The 20,330-nt window shown below is 45.3% G+C and overlaps 1 protein-coding gene across 1 annotated transcript; it reads right to left on the reverse strand.

The window, feature by feature from the left end:
* Nucleotides 1-597: 597 nt before the first annotated feature.
* LOC115479937 (60S ribosomal protein L6-like) lies at nucleotides 598-20,120 on the reverse strand. The gene is made up of 6 exons (XM_030218271.1): nucleotides 19,925-20,120; nucleotides 19,738-19,833; nucleotides 18,687-18,830; nucleotides 18,063-18,111; nucleotides 14,123-14,307; nucleotides 598-798 (listed from the first exon to the last, which is right to left on the reverse strand). Exons 1-6 carry the CDS (start codon nucleotides 20,099-20,101, stop codon nucleotides 646-648), a joined length of 804 nt encoding a protein of 267 aa, XP_030074131.1. The 5' UTR covers nucleotides 20,102-20,120; the 3' UTR covers nucleotides 598-645.
* Between the last annotated feature and the right edge of the window lie 210 nt (nucleotides 20,121-20,330).

Genomic DNA, 20,330 nt, shown 5'->3' on the forward strand with positions numbered 1-20,330 from the left:
AATGCAGTGGGTCCTCCCCTCAAGAACCCTGGTGAAACCACCACTAGAGGTTGTGGCCACCATTTTGAATCCGGAGTGGTATGGGGCTCGCTCCTGCCCACCTTACCACCAGGTATCCATTACAGTAAGCAAGGGGGATGGGGGAAAGAGTTGATTTGTTTCCTACCACTGGTCCCTTAAGATATGCTTCAGTCCTCAACATTCACACACTGATTCACACAAAAGCTTCATGCTCAACCTAGAAATGGCAAATATTTAAATCTAAAATCCAAATAAACTAATTAAAATGCAGGTCCTCCTGACAACAGGGCACAGCAGCCAAGAGCTAGAAACCTGGGTCATTTTATTTCAAATAATTTTTTTGATAATGGCTAGTAAACTGAAAAAGGTGGTGCCTAAAGCAGATAATTCCTATGTTAATTCAATCAAAATACACCAGTCTCCTCTTTTTTTTTTTTTCCCTGAACTAAATGGCAGATTATGGCCTCAATTTTTGTACATGTGCTATGCCATACTGCACTATCAGCATCACTCAAGGCATGTGAGAAAAATTAATTAACCCTCCACAGTAGCAGATTAAATAAGTGTCACTAGATATAAGGAAATACCATTTCCACACATTTTTAATAAGTTTGTTTTAAACTTTTAGAACACTAGTTTATGAGGATAAACTCCATTGGAAAGGGAGAATGAAGAACGGAGGTAACCACGAAGCTGGCCCACTTTCTTGATGAGAGGCAGGAGTTGAGAGTCCACGGCCTTCTGGTCTGCCTTGCGCTGCGCAGTTACCTCATATTTCTGAGGAAAAGAAAAATGGGAGCAGTCCAATATTAACAAAGTGTACCCAACATCAGTAACATACTTTGATCAGTAGTTATTGATAATACTATGGATCAAAAGCCCAAGGCATAGCTCACTTGTTAATAGAAAACCTGTCCATAAGACTTGTGTCCTTCACCTGAAGGTAAAGTGTTTCATAATGGAACAGCTTTATCCATTTAGCTAAATGTAACTTACAAAATCTGATAGCCATATTTAAAATTTATGTCTGCAAACCAGGCAACTTGGTTCAAATGGCAAGTCTATGTACCATTTAAGGAAGTCTGCGATGATGTAATTTCTTATGCTCCCAAAGACCCTCTTATCTGGAGTTTGGGAACGGATGATGTTTTATGGAGTGGTATAATATTGTGGTGGGGGGGAGGGGGGTACGTGTTTTGGTTGGATATGTTGTATATACATTTTTTTTTTTTTCTACTTTGGATTACACTTATTTCTGTAGTTCGGACCAGGTAAAAAGTGGACTAAAAATGCCAAATTTAATACAGAGTGCCTGAGCAGGATCCAAGGACTGGGTTAAGTACCACTGATTTGTAGCATCCAACTCAAAATTCAACATAGAGGGGAATAATCGAACGTCGCCGGTGATCTATTTTGGCGGCGGCGCAACAGCTGGCCGGAACCGTATTTTCAAAAAAGATGGCCGGCCATTTTTTTTCGATAATACGGTGTGGGCCGGCGAAATGCCTTGGATTTCGCCGGGTTTCAGATCGCCACTTTTGTTTCTCCGCGATAATGGAAAAAACTGCCAGCGATCTCAAACCCGGCGAAATCCAAGGCATTTGGCCGTGGAAGGAGCCAGCATTTGTAGTGCAATGGTCCCCCTCACATGCCAGGACACCAACCGGGCACCCTAGGGGGCACTTCAAACATCTTTTATAAACAACCAAATTAGCTTCCAAGTGCATAGCACCCTTCCCTTGTGTGCTGAGTCCCCCAAATTCCCGCCAAAACCCACTGCCCACAAGTGTGCACCATTACCCTAGCCCTAAGGGCTGAAGGGGGGCACCTACATGTGGGTACAGTGGGTTTTGGGAGGGCTCAACATTACCCACCACAAGTGGAACAAGTAGGGGGGGATGGGCCTGGCTCTGCCTTTCTGCAGTCCACTGCAACCAACAAAAACTGTTCCAGGGACCTGCATACTGCTGTCAGGGTGCTGGGTATGACATTTGAGGCTGGCATACAGGCTGGCAAAAAAGGTTTGTATTTTAATAATTTTAGTGTGGAAGGGGGTTGGCGACCACTGGGGCAGTAAGGGGAGGTCATCCCCCATTCCCTCCGGTTGTCATCTGGTCAGTTGGGGCACCTTTTTGAGGCTTGGTCGTGAAAATAAAAGGACCAAGTAAACCTGGCGAAATACTGCTTATCGCCGGGTTTTATTTTTCCATTATCTGCGAAAGCCGGCCATCTGGTAGCCACGCCCAAGCCTGCCCATGTCCCGCCTTCGCTTCGCCGCCAACACGCCCCTTTGAACTTTCGCCGGCGAGGCAAAGGGAAAGCGGCGAAGCTATCACAAATGTAGCTTTCGATTATACACTTTTCGCCGCTTTTGCGAAATTGCCGGCCATATCCCGATTTGTGTCGGGAAATAGCCGGCGATTACTTTCGATTATAAGCTGGATGGTCAACCAAGGGGTCTTATTAAAGTGTGGTTAACACCTTAACACAAACCACTGTGTAGAAAGTGCAAATGCTATACTCTTAACTGTTAGGGGCATTTCCATTATGCCCACTGGAGCTACCACACAGAAATGTTCTTCAGTGTGCATTAAATTTATTCACAGTTAGCGTAAGGAGAAACACGTGTATCAATGCAAACTGCACAAATGACAGAACACAGCAAGTACTGTGTACTAACTTTTCTGCCTATTACCCATCCCCTAGTGAGCAATGCAGTTAGCACACAATATTTAGTATGCTGGCCAGGGCTGTGCCTGGGGTCTCTGGCGCCCCCCTGCAGACTATCAGACCAATTGCCCCCCTGCAGACTATCAGACCAATTGCCCAACATAATTCCACCACTTCTATATTTATTTTATCAAACGAAGGAACATTCAGAACTGAACCCCCCCCCCCAAAAAAAATTAACCAACTGCAACAAAACCGCAGACAGTAAACCCGGGGGGGGGGGCCTCTGGATTGATCTGTTGGGACTAATGGAAAGAAAATGATCAGGTAAGAATTAAATTTTCCTTCCATGGCATCCCACAGATCAATCCAGAGACTTGTGGGATGTACCCAAGCAGTCCTCAAGTAGGACGGGACACCCCCAACCCGGCAGAAATCACCGACGAGCCAAACACCGCATCTTGACGAGCTGCCACATCCACCCGATAATGAAGAGTGAATGTATGGACTGAAGCACGTGTAGCTGCCCTGCAGATATCTTCCAGAGAAACCAAACGGGACTCTGCATAGGAGGAAGCTTGAGCTCACGTAGAACGAGCACGAACTTGCAAAGGGGCTTGCTTGCCCAATGCCACGTATGCCGAAGAGAAGGCCTCCCGCAACCAACAGGCTACGGTTTAGCTGGACGTCATATGACCCCTCTTACTGCCTCCAAAAAGGATAAAGAGATGGTCAGAAAGACGAAATACATTCGTCACCTCCAAATACCTGAGAAGAGTGTCTCACATCGAGGCAGCGAAGAGCCCGGAATTGCTCAAGGTAATCTTCCCGGCGGAAGGCCAGCAAATGCAGGGACTGCCCCAAGTGGAAACGAGAAGCCACCTTGGGCAAAAACGAAGGAACTGTCCTAATCGATATCCCCGCCTCCGTAAAACGCAGGAAGGGGTCTCTGAAAGAAAAGGCCTGCAACTCTGAAATTCTCTGAGCGGAAGTAATGGCTACTAGGAAAATCGCCTTCAAGGTGAGATCCTTAACTATAATCCCCAATAAGGGTTCAAAAGGAGAACACTGAACTGTTTTGGGGAACTAGATTAAAGCTTCCAGGATAGCAGAACTGGCACATGGGAAGGGCAAAATGATTTACGCCCTTCAAGAAATGAACCACATCCGGGTGGGAGGCGATGGACGCCCCCTGAAGCCGGCCTCTAAAACATGCCAGAGCTGGCACCTGCACCTTAAGAGAACTCAACAAGTGTGATTTTGTACAGCCTCCTGAAGAAACGCGAGGATAACAGATACTGAAACCGAAGCCGCTGACAATCCCGAACTCGCACACCCCGAATCAAAAGTACGCCACACCCTAGCATAAGCTATTGAGGTGGATCTTTTCCGAGGCTATAGCATCTTAGCGAGTCCAGATACCCTTTTCTTCTCAACCTCGCGCTTGCAAGGGCCAGGCCGTAAGACCAAAGGGGGAGGGATCCTCCATCATGACTGGCCCCTACAGCAGGAAACCATCCTGTGCCGGTAGCAGAAAAGGACCATCGAACAGAAGCCTGATCACATCTGCGTACTGGGGTCGTCTGAGCCAATCCGGGGCCACTAGGATCACTCAACCGGGATGACTGGCAATGTGAGTCTGTAACCTGCCCACCATTGGCCACGGGGGAAAGCATAGAGCAGGCCTCTGGGCCAAGGATGAAGAAGGGCATCGATGCCTTCTGAGCCCAGCTCTTGTCCCCCTGCTGAAGAAATGGGGAACCTTCGCATTGAATGCGGTGGCCATTAAATCCATCTCTGGCATCCCCCAATGGGCAGTTATCTGATTGAAAGCCAGAGGGAAGAGCGTCCACTCCCCTGGCTCCAACTGGTGGCGACTGAGGAAGTCCGCTTGTATATTCTGTGACCCTGCTATATGAGCCACTGTCAAGAACGAGAGATGAGTCCCTGCCCAACAGCAGATCAGAGCCTCCTGGTGCCCCCCTGACAGTTTACGTAGGCGAACGCCGTCGCATTCTCTGAAAGAACTCGAACTGGGAAACCGCAGAGAAGAGACAGAGACTCTCGAAGGGTCAGACGAATCACCCGTAACTCCAAGCAGTTGATGGACCATGACACCTCTATCGAAGTCCAAACGCCCGGGGCCTGCTGTTGCAGGCAATGAGCCCCCCAGCCAGACAGCGACACATCCATGGTTACAATCTTCCAGTCCAGGGTTGCCAGAGGAATGCCCGACACCAGATTCTTTTGAATGAACCACCAGTGCATGATTGTGTGAAGACGGGCCAAACATGGCACCCGAACCTTGTAATCCTCCAAGAGCAGAGACCAACGGCTCAGAAGGTGCCACTGGAGGGGGCGCATGTGAGCTCTGGCCCACTTTACCACGTCCAAGGTGGAGGCCATGGAACCTAGAACTTGTATATAGTCCCAAGCCCGCGTTTTCAGAGTTTGAAACACAGCTCGTACCCGAGCGTGTAACTGCTGTGCTCGAGCTGAAGGAAGAGAAACTATCCCTGTTCGGGTATCGAAGCACACCCCCAAGTATTCCAGTGTTTGGGAAGGCATTAGGCTGCACTTCGGGAAGCTGATCAACCAACCAAGCGACTGAAGCAAACCGACCACTTTGTCGGTTGCCCGCTAACTCTCCTCGAAAGAAGACACCTGCACAAGCCAGTCATCTAGATAGGGATGGACCTGAATCCCTTCCTTCCTGAGATAGGCTGCCACTACTACCAGGACCTTGGAAAAGGTCAGAGGCACTGTGGCTAAGCTGAAGGGCATCGCTTTTTTTTTTTTTAGTTTTTTATTTATATAATTTTCAGAACCATACAAAACAAAATTTAAGACTTTTCTGTCATATAACAGGATATCTTGAAGAACAGTTGCATATTACAGTAAATGGTCCTATCATAACTACCTCCTGTAGATCCCCCCCTCCCCTCTCCCCTCCCCCCCCCCCCCCCCCCCCCCACTGTCCCTTTAACAGTCCTGAAGTCTCTGTTACTGCGCTGCTGTTGCGGACCAAGTGTTGTATTGTTCCCATATCTTCCTATGTTGGGCTAAGCGCCCTTTACTCATCGCTGTCAGCTTAGACATTAAGTGGATGTAGTTCAGTTTTTCCAGCACCACTGAAATGTCCGGTAGGCTAGGTTTTTTCCAGGATGCCGCCAGCACCAGCCTGCCCGCCACAAACACCTGAGTGGCAAACTGGTGGACGTGTGACGGAATCACTGGTGGTTTAAGGTGAAGTAGACAGTGTTCCGCTTTCAGCTGGTATTGTGCGGTCGTCACTAAATTTACAAAGTCCACTATTTTCATCCAGAATCTAGATGCATATACACAGGACCACCATATATGGTACATATCACCTTCCTCTCCACAGTCCCGCCAGCATTGGGAGGAACCTGTCCCAAACATCCTGGCCAGGCGGCTTGGGGTATAGTACCAACCGTACAACATCTTATGCCCATTTTCTATCATAGCACTAGAGATCGATACCCTAAGCAAGGATTTGAGAGCCCTTCCCCACAGTGCGGGATCATATGTTGTCCCTATTGCCACCTCCCATTTATGTATGTAATATTCTACGGGATCTTCTCGGGCCAACAAAGCCTTATATATTCTTGAGATGCCCCCCCTGTTCCCCCCTTTTGTCATCCCTATCTCTAGCTGTGTCTCGGCTAGCTCCAGCTCCTCCCTTGCTTTATTTTTGATAAAGTGCTGTACTTGATAATAATAAAAGGATTGCAAGGGAGAGAGCCCGTGTATTTGGCATAGTTCCGAGTAGGGTGGGACCGCACCCTCCTCACACATTTGTCCTAATTCACAGAGTCCCCAAGCTTCCCATTCCTTATATACTTTATCTGATCTACCCGGCCCAAATTGGGGGGCGAATCTAAGAAATGTATGTTTGAAATATTTACGCTCTGGAAAAAACTGCTTCCTAACCTTGTACCAAATTGTTAGTGGCCACTGCAGGAGAAGGGGACTTCTTTTAATTAATGCCCAGAGTGTGGGGTTAGGTAACCATGGTATTGCACGAAGTGGGTAGGGCTCCAACCAGCTTTGTTCTACCTCTGTCCAGAGTTTCCCTGTATTCTGAAGCCAGATTGCTAAAATTCGTAAGTGGGCTGCAGTCTGATACATCTGGAATTGGGGAACCCCCATGCCTCCCCGATCTCTAAATTGATACATCATCTCTCGCTTTACCCGAGGTGGTCTCTTCTTCCATATAAATGAGAACACCCTGCCCTGTAAGCCTCTAAAAAAGGCAGCTGGTATTTCGATTGGGAGGGCCGTGAATAGGTACAGCAGCTTCGGGAGCATCATCATCTTGACAGCGTTAATTCTACCCACCCAGGATAGTGTCAATCCCTCCCAACGCTCTAGGTCCCTAAAGAGCTCTCGCACCTTACTTGGAAAGTTATATTCAAATACCTCCTCCATTCGGCGTGGTAAACTGACCCCAAGATATTTGACAAACTTTTAGCCCACCTATATGGGAATTGTGTCTTCAATGTTTCCAGGACTGTGTCAGGTAAGTTTATATCAAGTGCTTCGGATTTGGTAAAGTTAATTTTAAAGCCGGACACCGCCCCATATGCCTGTATTTCTTCCTCCAAAGCGGGGAATGCAACCAGGGGGTCCTTTAACAGAAGTAGGACATCGTCTGCAAACAATAGAATTTTCGTCTCAATACCCCCCCCCCCCATAAGACCCCTTATTCTCTCATGTGCTCTAATCCTCGATGCCAGGGGTTCCATTACTAGGGCAAACAGAAGTGGCGACAGTGCACAACCCTGTCTGGTGCCCCTCTGCAGGGGAAAGGAGTTAGTTAATGTCCCATTGATCCGCACCGCTGCCCTCGGATTCTCATATATAAGAGACAGCCATTCCACGTACCGTCCCCCCACCCCAAACTTCTCAAGCACTGCGAAGAGAAATGACCAGCCGACCCGATCAAAGGCCTTTTCTGCATCTAAGGACAAAATACAAAGGGGAGATGTAAGTATTTGGGCCCCCTGAATAACCTGTAGCGCTCTCCTAATGTTGTCAAAGGTCTGGCGCTCGCGTACAAAGCCCGCCTGGTCTTCATGTATAAGCTGTGGGAGGTATTTCTGGAGCCTAGTGGCCATAATTTTGGAAAATATTTTATAATCTACTCCCAACAAAGAGATAGGCCTATAGGAGCTACACAGCTGGGGATCTTTGCCTTGTTTAGGGAGAACCGTGATTGTAGCCAGATTCCATGTAGGTGGGATGCCCGTGGCCCTATCCAAAGAGTTAAACACCCGGAGCAGCAGAGGGACCAATTGTTTTTGAAAAGTTTTATAAAATTTATTTGTAAAGCCATCTGGCCCTGGAGCTTTATGCACAGAGAGCCCATGAATCGTCTGTTCTATCTCTTCTTGTGTTATGGGTTCCCCCAGTACCTGATTTGCTATGTCGGGGAGCCGCAGGAGCTCCACGCCCTCCAGATAATTACTAATCTCTTCAGTTGCACAGCTTGTTGTATCACTATATAAGGTCTTATAATATCCACTAAAGGCTGCATCTAGAAACTCGGGTTCTGAGTGCACCACTCCCCCTGCATCCCGTAGGCCCCCTATCAAGGTTCTGCTAGCATGTTGGGCCAGTTTATGGGCTAGTAGTCTGCTAGGTTTGTTACCAAATTCAAAATGTTGTTGGCGTACCCTCTGTAGTTTTTCTGCCAGATCTGCTAGTTCCAGTTCATGTATCTGAGTTCGGATTTTGTGTGCCTGCCCCCTCAGTTTCAGCGGATTTTGATCTATTCCTTCTTGCAACAGTGTCTCCGTCTGTAGGAGTTGTTGGCGTAATTCCTTTTCTCTAGCACATCTCTCCTTCCATCTCCTCGCCCGCAGTGCGATCAGATGGCCCCTTATTACTGCTTTAAAGCCCTCCCATAGCACAGTTGGGGAGACCTCACCATTATCATTGAATAGGATATAATCCTGGATGGCCGATTCTATCTGGGAAATATTAGATGGATCCGCCAATAAAGCATCGTCCAAGCGCCACTGCCGTTTTGTTTTATTAGGGTCTAACCCCTTGATTGTTAATAGCACCGGAGAGTGGTCCGACCATGTATGAGGTAGTATAGTGTGTTCCCCCACCACCCCTAACAGAGATGCATCCCCCATCCATAGGTCTATTCTAGAAGAGGACTGATGCACTGTGGAAAAATATGTATAAGCTCGCTGGGATGGATTGTCCCTTCGCCATAAATCTATAAGTTGCCATCGTGTTATAAACTCGTGGAGGTGTCGCCTGTCTTGTTTAGCGTAGTTCGCATTACGTGTCGTATTATCTAGTAGTGGATGCAGAGTGAGGTTGAAATCACCACCTATCAGGAGAGAACCCTCCAAATGCCGTAGCAGTATCTGATCTAGATCCGAGAGGAAGTCTCCCTGCTTAGTGTTAGGGCAATATATGTTCACCAGTGTGTAGGTCTTCCCCCCCATTGTTAAAACAATTAACAGATATCTCCCATTCTTATCCTTGATAACCTTTTGTACCTCCCAATTCTTGCCACTACAGAATGCTATCAGGACCCCTTTGCTTTTCGTATTATCTATATTGGAGGCGAAATATATGAGAGGGTATTTCTTATTAGCACATAGATATTCATGTCTGGGCTTTAAATGGGTTTCTTGTATCATCCCTATATCTACCCCAAGCCGCCTCAATTCCCGGAACAGTAACTGCCGTTTCCTAGGTATATTCAGCCCTCGGACATTGAGTGACATGCATTTAATATCTCCCATTACCTCTTACTATACATCCATCCTCCCTGCTTCAGCGCTTTTACTTTATTCATAACTTGTGTCCTATTTGCTGCTAGAGACATACATGGTTTGCTTCTATTTCTCATTACTCCCCTCTGTACTCCCCCCCCTCCCCACTTTCCCCCATACATTTTAGGCATCCCAAACAGAATCTCTATGGGTGCCTATTCAGAGAGGAAGGAACAGCTGGCCCTGCCCCGGGGCCCCACAACAAAAACACATCATAACTACCTCTTGTCCAAAAGCTGGAATTCTGCTCAACATTTTCAACATCCAGCAACAATTTTAAAGGTAATAACTTTCCCGAATATAAAGTTTGTGCCTCGTCAGGTGATCTTTGAGGCCGATTGTTGTCGTTGTAGTCTTTTCCGGCCGTTTCCCACTCGTTGCCATTTTGGTGGGAGGGAGCGGGAGTTTGGTCTTGCTCCCGAACTGGCCTCCCGCCTGTCACTCTCATCTGCGGACTCCGGGCATACTGCTCTGGCTTCCAAAAGAGACTGAATCTGATGTTGTTTGCCATCTTTATAGAATACCAAAGCGAAGGGGTGCCGCCATCTGTACTGGATCTTCTGCTCTCTAAGATATCTCGTGAATGGCCGCAAATCCCCTCTCCTTCTCAGCGTCGCCGCTGCCAGGTCCTGATATATTTCAACATGGTAGGAATCCCATTTAAAGTCTGAAGTTTGTCGCATCAGTTTCAGTATTTGTTCCTTTAGTTTGTAGCTACTGAAGCAGGCAATGATATCTTTGGGTCTATTACTTCTTACCGGTCCCAGTGCCCGGTGTGCCCTCTCCAATTGCACTGCCTCAGGTTCCATATTGGCCCCGTTCTGTGTGAACAGTTCTTGTATTATTTTTTGTACTACTTGCTCACTGTCCTGGTATAGAGGTGTGTCTGGTAGGCCTCGAAATCTCAAATTGTTGCGGCGTCCCCGATTCTCCAGATCTTCCAGTTTATCTTGTAATATTTGCTGTTCGCTCCGGAGTTCAGTGATATGTTGGTCCATCGAGCCAAGGGCCTCGCTGTGGGCTTCCACTTGGGCCTCCGTGTCCTCTAGCCGCACTCCCAGCTCTCTTATCTCGTCGCGCAAGTCTGTGCCCAACTTAGCTACCTCAGCTCGCAGTGCCTTGAGGTCAGCGCTGATGTTTTGCAGGCATAATTGCAGGCTGGGCTGCTCTTCTTCTGTGAGTTCTGTTACCGATCGCTGTTCCAGCGTTGGCTCCTGGGGTTTTGCTTTCTCTGTCAATTCTTTATTTTTCCGTGCGTCGGCCATTTTGTTTTTTATCGGGGTCGCGCCTCCGGCGAATGCAAACCTTGAAAGATCAGCCACAGTTCGGCGAAAATTCATGCGCTTTCGTGGTACGAGTTCCCGCTTTAGTGCTGCCGTCAATTTTAGCTTTCCAGCTTAGCTTTGGATCGCGAACGCGATCGTTTTTGCCGCGAGGCCACCGGAGCTAGCTTTTCAGGTGTCCATGCTGCCCGGTGACGTCACTTCCTCCCCTGAAGGGCATCGCTTTGAATTGAAAATGACGACCAAGCACTGTAAAGCGAAGAAAGCGCCTGTGGGGAGGCCAGACTGGAATGTGTAAATAGGCCTCTGAGATCGAGAGGTCAAAAACTCCCCTGGCTGTACCGCTGCAATCACCAATTGGAGGGTTTCCATGCGGAAAAGCCAAACCCGTAAGGACCTGTTGACGCACTTCAGATCTAAGACAGGTTGCCAAGAACCGCCCTTTTTTGGCACCACAAAATAAATGGAGTATCGACCGCACCCTCTTTCTGCTGGGGGTACAGGCTGTACGGCTCCCAGTTGTTGTAAGGTGAGGAGGGTGAAACAAACTGCCTGCACCTTGGCAGATTTGCAAGGAGATTCCAGAAACGAGTCTACTATCGGACGAACCAATTCCAACTTGTAGCTGTCTCTGATAACTCCAAAACCCATCCGTCGGATGTTACCCTGGTCCACTCCACCAGGAATAGGGATAGCCTGCTCCCAATAACCGGCTAGAGATGGACCAGGGCCCCATCATTGGGCGGACCTAGCTGCGGGCTGGTTTCTTTTACTGGAAAGGAAGGCCCGCCTGTCACCTCAAAAGTGCTGAGGTCTCTGAAAAGACCTTCCTCTCTGAAAAGAGGCCCCGCGACCTGGACGGTAACGATGTGTATCCCTAACCTGAGGTCTAGGTCCCGTCAGTCGTACAAACTTGAACCTGTCCTCCGGGAGGCGCCAGCCCTTGAGTCAACGAGGTCCTTCACAATCTGTTCTAAGTCTGTCCCAAACAAAAGCTTTCCCCTAAAAGGAAGACTTGCTAAACGTGACAGAGGCCATGTCTGCAGCCCAATGCCGCAACCACAGCCAGTGACGCGGGTTGACCGCTAGGGAAACCTTTTTCGCCGAAGCACTCAAAAGATCATAAAGAAGACCCGCAAGGAAGGCTAAACCGGACTCCAAGGCCGGCAAAGCAACCACAAGATCTTCCGGAGAGGAGGCTTTCAGTACCCACGATAAGCATGCCCGTGCCGCATAGGAGCCACAAACTGAGGCCTGCATGGAAAGGGCAGCTACTTCAAAGGACAGCTTCATGCAAATCTTCAACTTACGATCCTGAGGGTCCTTGAGCGCCGTGCCCCCCTCCACAGGGAGACTGGTTTTCTTAGTGACCGCTGTGATTAGGGGAATCCACCGTAGGGACCTTCAGCAAGTCTAAGTCAGGAGCAGGTAGTGCGTAAAGACGCAACATAGCTCTAAGCAACCTTAAGCCCACTGTCCAGCGTATCCCACTGCGCCAAAATAAGGATCTTCATGGCCTCATGCACATGAAAGGAACGAGGTGGGCATTTGGTGCCAGACACAATAGAGGGCACCGGACCTGTTCCCCCTGACGATTCAGGGGAGAAATGGACCAAACCTCAAAAGCCCTAACAATCAGGGAGAGAAACTCTTCCCTGCTAAAAAAGGGCGGACAGCCTTCAGATCATCCAACTACTCAGAGAGTAGGGTGACCTCATCTGCCAAATCCAAAGATTCTGAGGGAGAGCCCGGAGACAAAACCGGGCCATCTGTGTCAGATAGCTCCTTGGGATCCAAAATATCCATCTGGGGACATTTTGGCAGGGAAGACTGAAGCAAGCAAAGTTTGCTGAGGAAGAGACAGGGCTACCTGAAGAGAAGCTCCTGACTTCTTCAAAAGAATGGCATTGTGCATTAATAAAACAAAATCCGGGGAAAAAGGAACTGCAAAGGACTCCCCTGCTCCCTGTACATCACTTCCCTCCATCGGAGCCGGTGCCACAGAAGCACGCTGCGCCTCTTGTCTATCAACCTCCACGTGCGGAGCGGGTCACACCTGAGAGGAAAAATGGTGCCCGCCGACACACGCTGCACTAACTGCCCCGAGGAAACCGTCGAAACTATCCCCTGTGCTTCCAACTCACCGGACACCTAAGGACTCACTCCCCCGATGCTGCTCTCCGGCCCCCACACCGGGAGCAGCGCTTAGCCGCCTCAGAAGGCACAGACATGCTCCACAAATGCCTGCCCCAAAACTGATTCAGCAGAACATCTAGTTCCTCCGTATGATTAAACAAAAACAAAGTCCCTTACCTTTTCTTTTTAGTCAGGAGAGAAAGGAAACACCCGATCAGGCCAACAGCCCCGGGCAATGGAGGAAAGGAGGGGGTGACCGGGAGGGAACTGGCACCACCAGGTGTACACCGCAAGCTGCAAACAGCCACTCAACCCCTGTCTGTGCTAAACTAGCTCAAAGGACACCAGTAGCCAGATCAAACCAGAGTTGCACAGAGATGTCCCTACAACTGCTAGATAGAGAAAATACTGAGGTTCAGTTGGCTGCACAGGTCCACATATAGCAGACCTCGGAGGTTCTCTTTATCTCCACCTGCTGGTAGAGGGACACAACCCACAAGTCTCTGGATTGATCTGTGGGATGCCATGGAATTTTTGTTGTATTAGTTTTTGCTTGGTCATTTTTGGAAATGGGAGTGTCCTTTCCCTCCCCTCCTCCACCAGGAGATGGACAGGAAGAGTAGATGAACGAAGGAGCAAACGTTTTTTCTGCTCTTTCATTATGGCTGTTGAGCTCCCTTCCCCTCCTATCCTCTGCAACTTTGCCCAGTTGTTGTGGAAACAGAAGAGAGGGACCAAGATATGGGGGACCATCCAACAGAGTAAGGCATAGATTCAAAAAGATAATTCTGGGGGTACCAGTACTATAGCACAGGAAGGAATTTCCCAAGAAATATCTGGTTGAAAAGCACTGTCCTAGAGGAACTTGGCCACCTGAGGTAGCGCTCTGCTAGCATAAAGAGAAACGGGGGGGGGGGGGAAGCCTACACATAAAACTTACAAATAAAAGCTACAAGAAAAAAATTATATCCCTGGAGGTCTTAAAACAAAAAACTGACAAGCTTTACTAAACACTTTCCCAACCCTGCTCATAACTACAAAAAATTCAGAAGGCCTGTCTGAAGCATTTGATTTCTGCACATCGTGTGACTTTTTAAAATCTTGAAACAACGTCCTTAATATAATATAAATCTTTGTTTTACGGTGTCATGACGTTTGAAAGATTTAAAGAAAACCCAGAGTATTTATACTTACTTCCTTCTGTGTGTCAAAGATTTCTCCCTCTTGATGTTTGGGTTTGCGCAGCTTCTTCTTCTTGAAGTAGGAATCAGTCAGATGCTTTGGTATTTTTACACTAGACACATCAAGTTTGGTAGACGTGGCAATGACAAATTTCTGATGTGCTCTGCGTAGAGGGACACGATTGATGGTCAGAGGCCCTGATAACAAAACAAAAAGTGGATTCATTTCAAGTAGCATTCTCACCTTTAGAAAGAAAAAGAAAAAAAAAAAGGGCAGCTGTTAAGGCTCAAATGTGTGACAACCCACCCCACAATCTGATTCATATCATTTAACTAGTGGGCCAATCTCCAGCCCCCAAAATTGAAACTATCACATTGGCAAAATGTGTACACACCTACAGCTAGAATGTGATCGCTAACTCCCTTTATTTAGGGAAGAGAGGAAAGACTATCATCCTCCTATGTACACAATCCCAACTTGAGATTTTTGTCCCATACCTGTTAATCATATCTGATATTATTTGATGACTCTGTGCAAAGTCTCTACTGTTCTACAACAGCACAAAGTAAAAGATTCAGCAATATATTTGCATAAAGCTCTACACTACTTAATATGCACTAAAAAGCTAATTTTTTACACAAGAGTTTAAGATAGTAGACGACAGGAAAAAAAAGCCAGCTGGACCATTCAGTTTGCTCTTATTCCTACACATGCTGCAGATAGAGGTGTAAAAATAATTTAACACATTGCACATTTCAATTGGTAATTAACGTTTAACTATTTAAAGGTTAAATTAGCAGTTAGGCTCCTGAGCCCCCACTGCTTTCTCCAAACATGCTCACTGCATGAGCTGGCTACAGTAACCTAGCCTGGCCCACCACAGGGGTGGTCCATGAGAACTGAGCTGCCCACAAACACTGAAAACAACCACAGGCAGATTCACTCCCTTGGAATGCTCTCCCGCGGCAGGTGGTGGAGATGAAAACCGTAACAGAATTCAAAAATGCGTGGGATAAACATGCAGGAATCCTATTTAGAAGGAATCGATCCAAAGAAGCTTAGCGGAAACTCGGTGGCAACACTGGTAATTGTGAAGCAAAGCCAGCACTAGGCGGACTTCTATGGTCTGTGCCCTGACCGTGGTCTGGATAGATATGGATTGGCTGGACAGGAGCTTTTCAAGGGCTTCAACTACACATTCAGAAGTTTTAGAACAAGGACAATGGCGGGAAGACCTCTACAGTCTATGCCCTTAAAATGGAATGAACAAATCAAGATCAGGTATACACATGTTGTATCACATCATACCTTTATGAAATGAATTTATCTACTCAAGTAGACTAGATGGATCACACAGATTTTTCTGCCGTCATCTACTACGTTACACCTACAGTCAGACTAACTATTTAGTATTTCATACCCCCAAATGCAGGGATACACAGGAGAGGTGAGGTTTTTGTTTTGTTTTTTTTGTCGCCTCTGATTCACAAGTAGACAGCAGCTAACAGACCTCAGGACCTCTTTCATTCCAAGTAACTATGTAACTCTTGCACTGCCGCCTTTTCAAATGCTACCAGTTCCATTGCACACAACATGACTGGCACTACTGAAAATACAGATAATTAAAGATGTTGACCCAAAAAGGATTCACATTTTTAAAGTAAAAATTTAATCTACAACATAGGTGGGCAAACCACAGCTCACATCTGAGTATTAGGAGCTTTTTATATGATTGTAACTGACTTTGGTACCAGCAACACTATGGGAAAATGCAGTGTTTGCTTCCTCCAGTTGTTTTGGTGAAGCTGGAGCACACAACTCCTTGCTGAATTTTTAAAAGGCAGGTGAATGCGATTCCCTATGTCCCAAAAGCATAATAACAACAAACACCCATAATCCACAGTGGATATTTAATGTTAAAGACATTTATAACACCGACAATGTATTTGTATTACCTTCAGCAAGACATACTCTCATCAAATACAAATTTTCCAAGCCAGACACTCTGAGCTTTTCTCAACAGCTGCTTAAAATTTCTAAAGTATACATAATGAAAGTTCAAGAGGAAACCCCAGAAACAAAACACTTGATACTGTTGTCCTTCCCCATATAGTCTTTGTGGGAACACCTAGCCAATTGGGTTTATTGGATCCATGAGACAAATGTACACACATTGGAAGCAGTGTATGCTAATATATATGTTCACTGTAGATACCTTGGAAAAGCTACCTGGGTTGAGATCCTTTAAATCTGTCCTCCATTTCTTGCTGCAGGGCAAGTGGAAACTGGATAACTCATTTATCAAGAGAGACAATGGCACAGGTAGAAAGAATCCGCACAACTTAATAAATGATTACTATGTTTAAATTCTTCTTCAGACCATCAGTTAGACCCAAACTAAATTAGTAGTCACCATAACACTTATGTATGGTAATAGGGTTCTTGTCTTTCTCCTCATTGATCAGATGGTATATATTTTTTTCTATGTAACTCTATATTGCTTTTCCATACTTTTCTAATTTCTATATCCATGAAGAGCTAGTATAAGGAGAAATTAGACCTTACCTGCTAATTTGCTTTCCTTTAGTCCCGTGCACAACCCATCAGTCCAATCCTGGGCCGGGCCGGAGGGACGCTAAGGAAAATCTTTTACTTAGCTTTTTAAAGATTTATATCAGCTGGACGCTAGGGTTGCGCTTCTTCTGAAGTTAAACACCGACACGTGTTTCGCCACATAAGCTTCCTCAAGGTATGTACCTATAAAGAAACAAACTGATCAATTTATGAATTTGAAAACATTCTTCTGTATAAATTACATGATTGTCAGCTACCTTTACTTCTTAAACCAAGTATCCACTTTTCAAAACCCCAGCTGCCCACATGGCCGCGGCATTTAGAGCTATTTAAAGGTATTGTCACATGACTCACCCAGCCAATAGCAAGACCTGTCAGATCAGGGATTGCCATTCAATTTCTCTGTTGAGCTCATAAGGCTCAACTGTGTTCAATCTAAAGATGCAGCCTTGTTCCTTGTAATTTAAAACCTGATCGATGTTCCCTCCCTGCACATTCTTAATAACAGTATCAATAAAACTCCAGCGTAGGTCAGCTATAGTGTGCTGCAACTGTGTCCAATGTTGGACTAAAGGCGCCTCATCAGCTTGTGTGGTGATTTTAGATTTATGTTCAGTAATCCGAACTTTCACCAGTCTGCTACTTCTACCTACGTATTTCTCTACCAACAGAGAAACTGAATGGTAATCCCTGATCTGACAGGTCTTGCTATTGGCTGGGTGAGTCATGTGACGATACCTTTAAATAGCTCTAAATAAACGCCGCGCCCATATTGGCAGCCGAGGTTTTGAAAAGTGGATACTCGATTTGAGACGTAAAGGTAGCTGACCATCATGTAATTATACAGAAAAATGTTTTCAAGTTCGTAAATTGATCGGTTTCTTTATAGGTACATACCTTGAGGAAGCTTATGTGGCGAAACACGTGTCGGTATGTAGCCTTATCCGTTTAACTTCAGAAGAAACACAACCCCAGCGTCCAGCTGATATCAATCTTTAAAAAGCTAAGTAAAAGATTTTATACTAGCTCTTCATGGACACAGAAATTAGAAAAGTATGAAAAATCAATATTGAGTTAGATAGAAAAAAATATATATACCATCTGACCGATGAGGAGAAATACAAGAACCCTATTACCATACATAAGGAGTGTTATGGTGACTACTAATTGAGTTTGGGTCTAACTCTGATGGTCTGAAGAAGAATTTAAACACAGTAATCATGTATTAAGTTGTGCGTTTTTCACAAAGATAGTATTACTGATAATATGCTATATAAACTTATGGGCATTGTGACTCTTTGGACAGGTAGAAAGAAGAATGCCATAAATCAAAATAGACAAAATGATTTATGTTCGAAGAGCTGTATAAATCTCTTACCTGTCACGAGAAGCAAGCCAGTTGGAAGATGCTTCAAGAAGACCACATGCTGTTAACGGGGGAAGAAAACCAAACTCTTAAATTTATTACCAACTTATTACAAGTAGTAAGATAGATAACCATGTGATTTTTGTAGTTTGCAGATAAGGAAAGTAAAAGAAGTAACCTGTGATCTTCAATTCATTGTTGCTTCATGACAAACATATCTACTGTTTTCAAGTTTACCTCATGCATTGTATTTATGTTTATTCTTGGTTATTTTACTATTGTTATGCTGTTAACAAAACTTAAGTTTTATGTTACTACTGTACACCACCTTGGGTGCATGTCTTCATGAAGGCGGTTAATAAAGCCCAATAAATAAGTGATAGGGCAAATTAAAAATGTCATTGTCATGTAGAACTGGGTCCAAACAGAACATTGGTTTGAATTCACTAGATAACTGTGGGTTCCATTTTTTTGCTTACTTTCATGCATAGGATACGCTGACTACTGGATATATTATTAATTTTTATACTTCATACATAGCAACACAACTGTTTTGATTCCAAAATGCAATATTCAAAAAAGTTATTTTTAAACATAACAAAAGCTTGGCAACAAGTTAATAGCGATGAGCCTTGCCTTTCCCCTGTGACGACCATTGAGGAGGATCAGAACTGTTCCAGGTGTGATAGAGGGACGCAGTCTCCGTTTATGTTGGGAAAAGGGCTTTTTGCCATGACTCAGCAGTTTACGAGGAACATCTTCTGTTGGATAGTAGCGTGGCTGAAAAACAAAAAAAAAATTACTCATCCCAGCAGCTTAATGGCAAAAAAGTATATTTCAGCTTTTTGTTGATATCTAGAAACAATAGTCACATGTTCTAACCATTCCCCCCCCCCCCCCCCCCCAAAAAAAAAAAAAAAAAAACTAGGGTCTTTAGCCTAGGATATTATCCTTTGAGTTGAAGAGTTGAAATTACTGTGTTGTATAGGTACATAATGCAACTTATCAGTTTCAACTCTAATACTTTGAGATTTTAGTTTACCCTTCAGGGGGAATATAGGAAATGTCTTAGTCTCATGGTCATAATGGGGGTTCCCCTGAAAATCCACGGAACTGGGGACATCCACTTAATCAATGCAGTCACTTCTGGCTGTACACTGTCTAAAGGAAAGAAGGGCAACGAAAATGGTAAAGGGGATGGAATGACTTCCCTATGAGGAAAAGCTAAAGTGACTAGGGCTCTTCAGCTTGGTAGAGACACAACCGAGGGGAGATCTGGAATTTGTTGCCAGAGAACCTGGTAAAAGTAGTTAGCTTTGTAGAGGTTTAAAAAAAGGTTTGGATAATTTCCTAAAAGAAAAAAGTCCATAAGCCATTAAGTTGGACGCCTGCTTATTTCTAGGACAAGCAGCATAACATCTGTTTTACTCTTTTGGAATCTTGCCAGGTACTTGTGACCTGGATTGGACACTACTGGAAACAGGATGCTGGGCTTGATGGGCCTTCAGTCTGTCCCAGTATGGTAACGCTTATGTTCTTAAACGACCCAGATATAAAACTGCCGCACTTTCTCCTAGAACAAAAGTACTACTAACAATGCTTCATGTTTACAAATAAACCTTTCCTAGCATATTGAATGAGACCTCAATAAAACTCCCCATACAAGGGATGGACCTAGTTCTCTTACCATTTTACGAAGTTTAACCACACGACTGCCTCCATTTTTATCACCACCCACTGGTTTTGTTACAGTGGCACGTACTCTCCCTTTCTTCTTTTCAATCTAGAAGCCATCAAAAGAAAGGGACATAGAGCTTTCAGAATACCACATGCAGGATAAGGTAGAAGTGGAAAATTCTTTGGAGCTGCTATACCTTGGTTTTTTGAGCCTTGTTCTTGCGCTTGTACAAAGCTTTTCTAGCATACATTGCAGAACGGGAGTATTTCCCTATTCCTTTAGCCAGCACAGGATTACGGCTGGCATGATGCTTTTTAACCTTTTTAACCTTTTTAACTGTTTTAACCTTCTTAGCCTTCTTCTCATCAGGCATCTGCAAAAATTAAAATGACTAATGTCAAGTCAATCCTAAAATAAAACAATAAACCAGTTTTCAGCATTCTTTATTGATGGCGAGCAATTAAACAACTTGTTGAATAAAACTCATAAATCCACTTTTTTTTTTTTAGGTCTTATCCTTCCCGCTTTGTATAACACGAATATTAAAGCAATAGGGCCTTCCATTAGCATTCTTCAGAATCTGGTACTCATGTATTCTGAAT

This window comes from Microcaecilia unicolor, chromosome 11 (genome assembly GCF_901765095.1).
Source record: "Microcaecilia unicolor chromosome 11, aMicUni1.1, whole genome shotgun sequence".
Classification (NCBI taxonomy): domain Eukaryota; kingdom Metazoa; phylum Chordata; class Amphibia; order Gymnophiona; family Siphonopidae; genus Microcaecilia; species Microcaecilia unicolor.

What these genes read in the sequence shown, in the direction of transcription:
- LOC115479937 (XM_030218271.1), bottom strand. Translation starts at nt 20,101, where the DNA reads ATGCCTGATGAGAAGAAGGCTAAGAAGGTTAAAACAGTTAAAAAGGTT. An exon ending in ACAAGGCTCAAAAAACCAAG is followed by an intron (nt 19,834 to 19,924) that starts GTATAGCAGCTC and finishes GATGGCTTCTAG; the next exon opens with ATTGAAAAGAAGAAAGGGAG. An exon ending in TCTTTGACACACAGAAGGAA is followed by an intron (nt 799 to 14,122) that starts GTAAGTATAAAT and finishes TCTTTTCCTCAG; the next exon opens with AAATATGAGGTAACTGCGCA.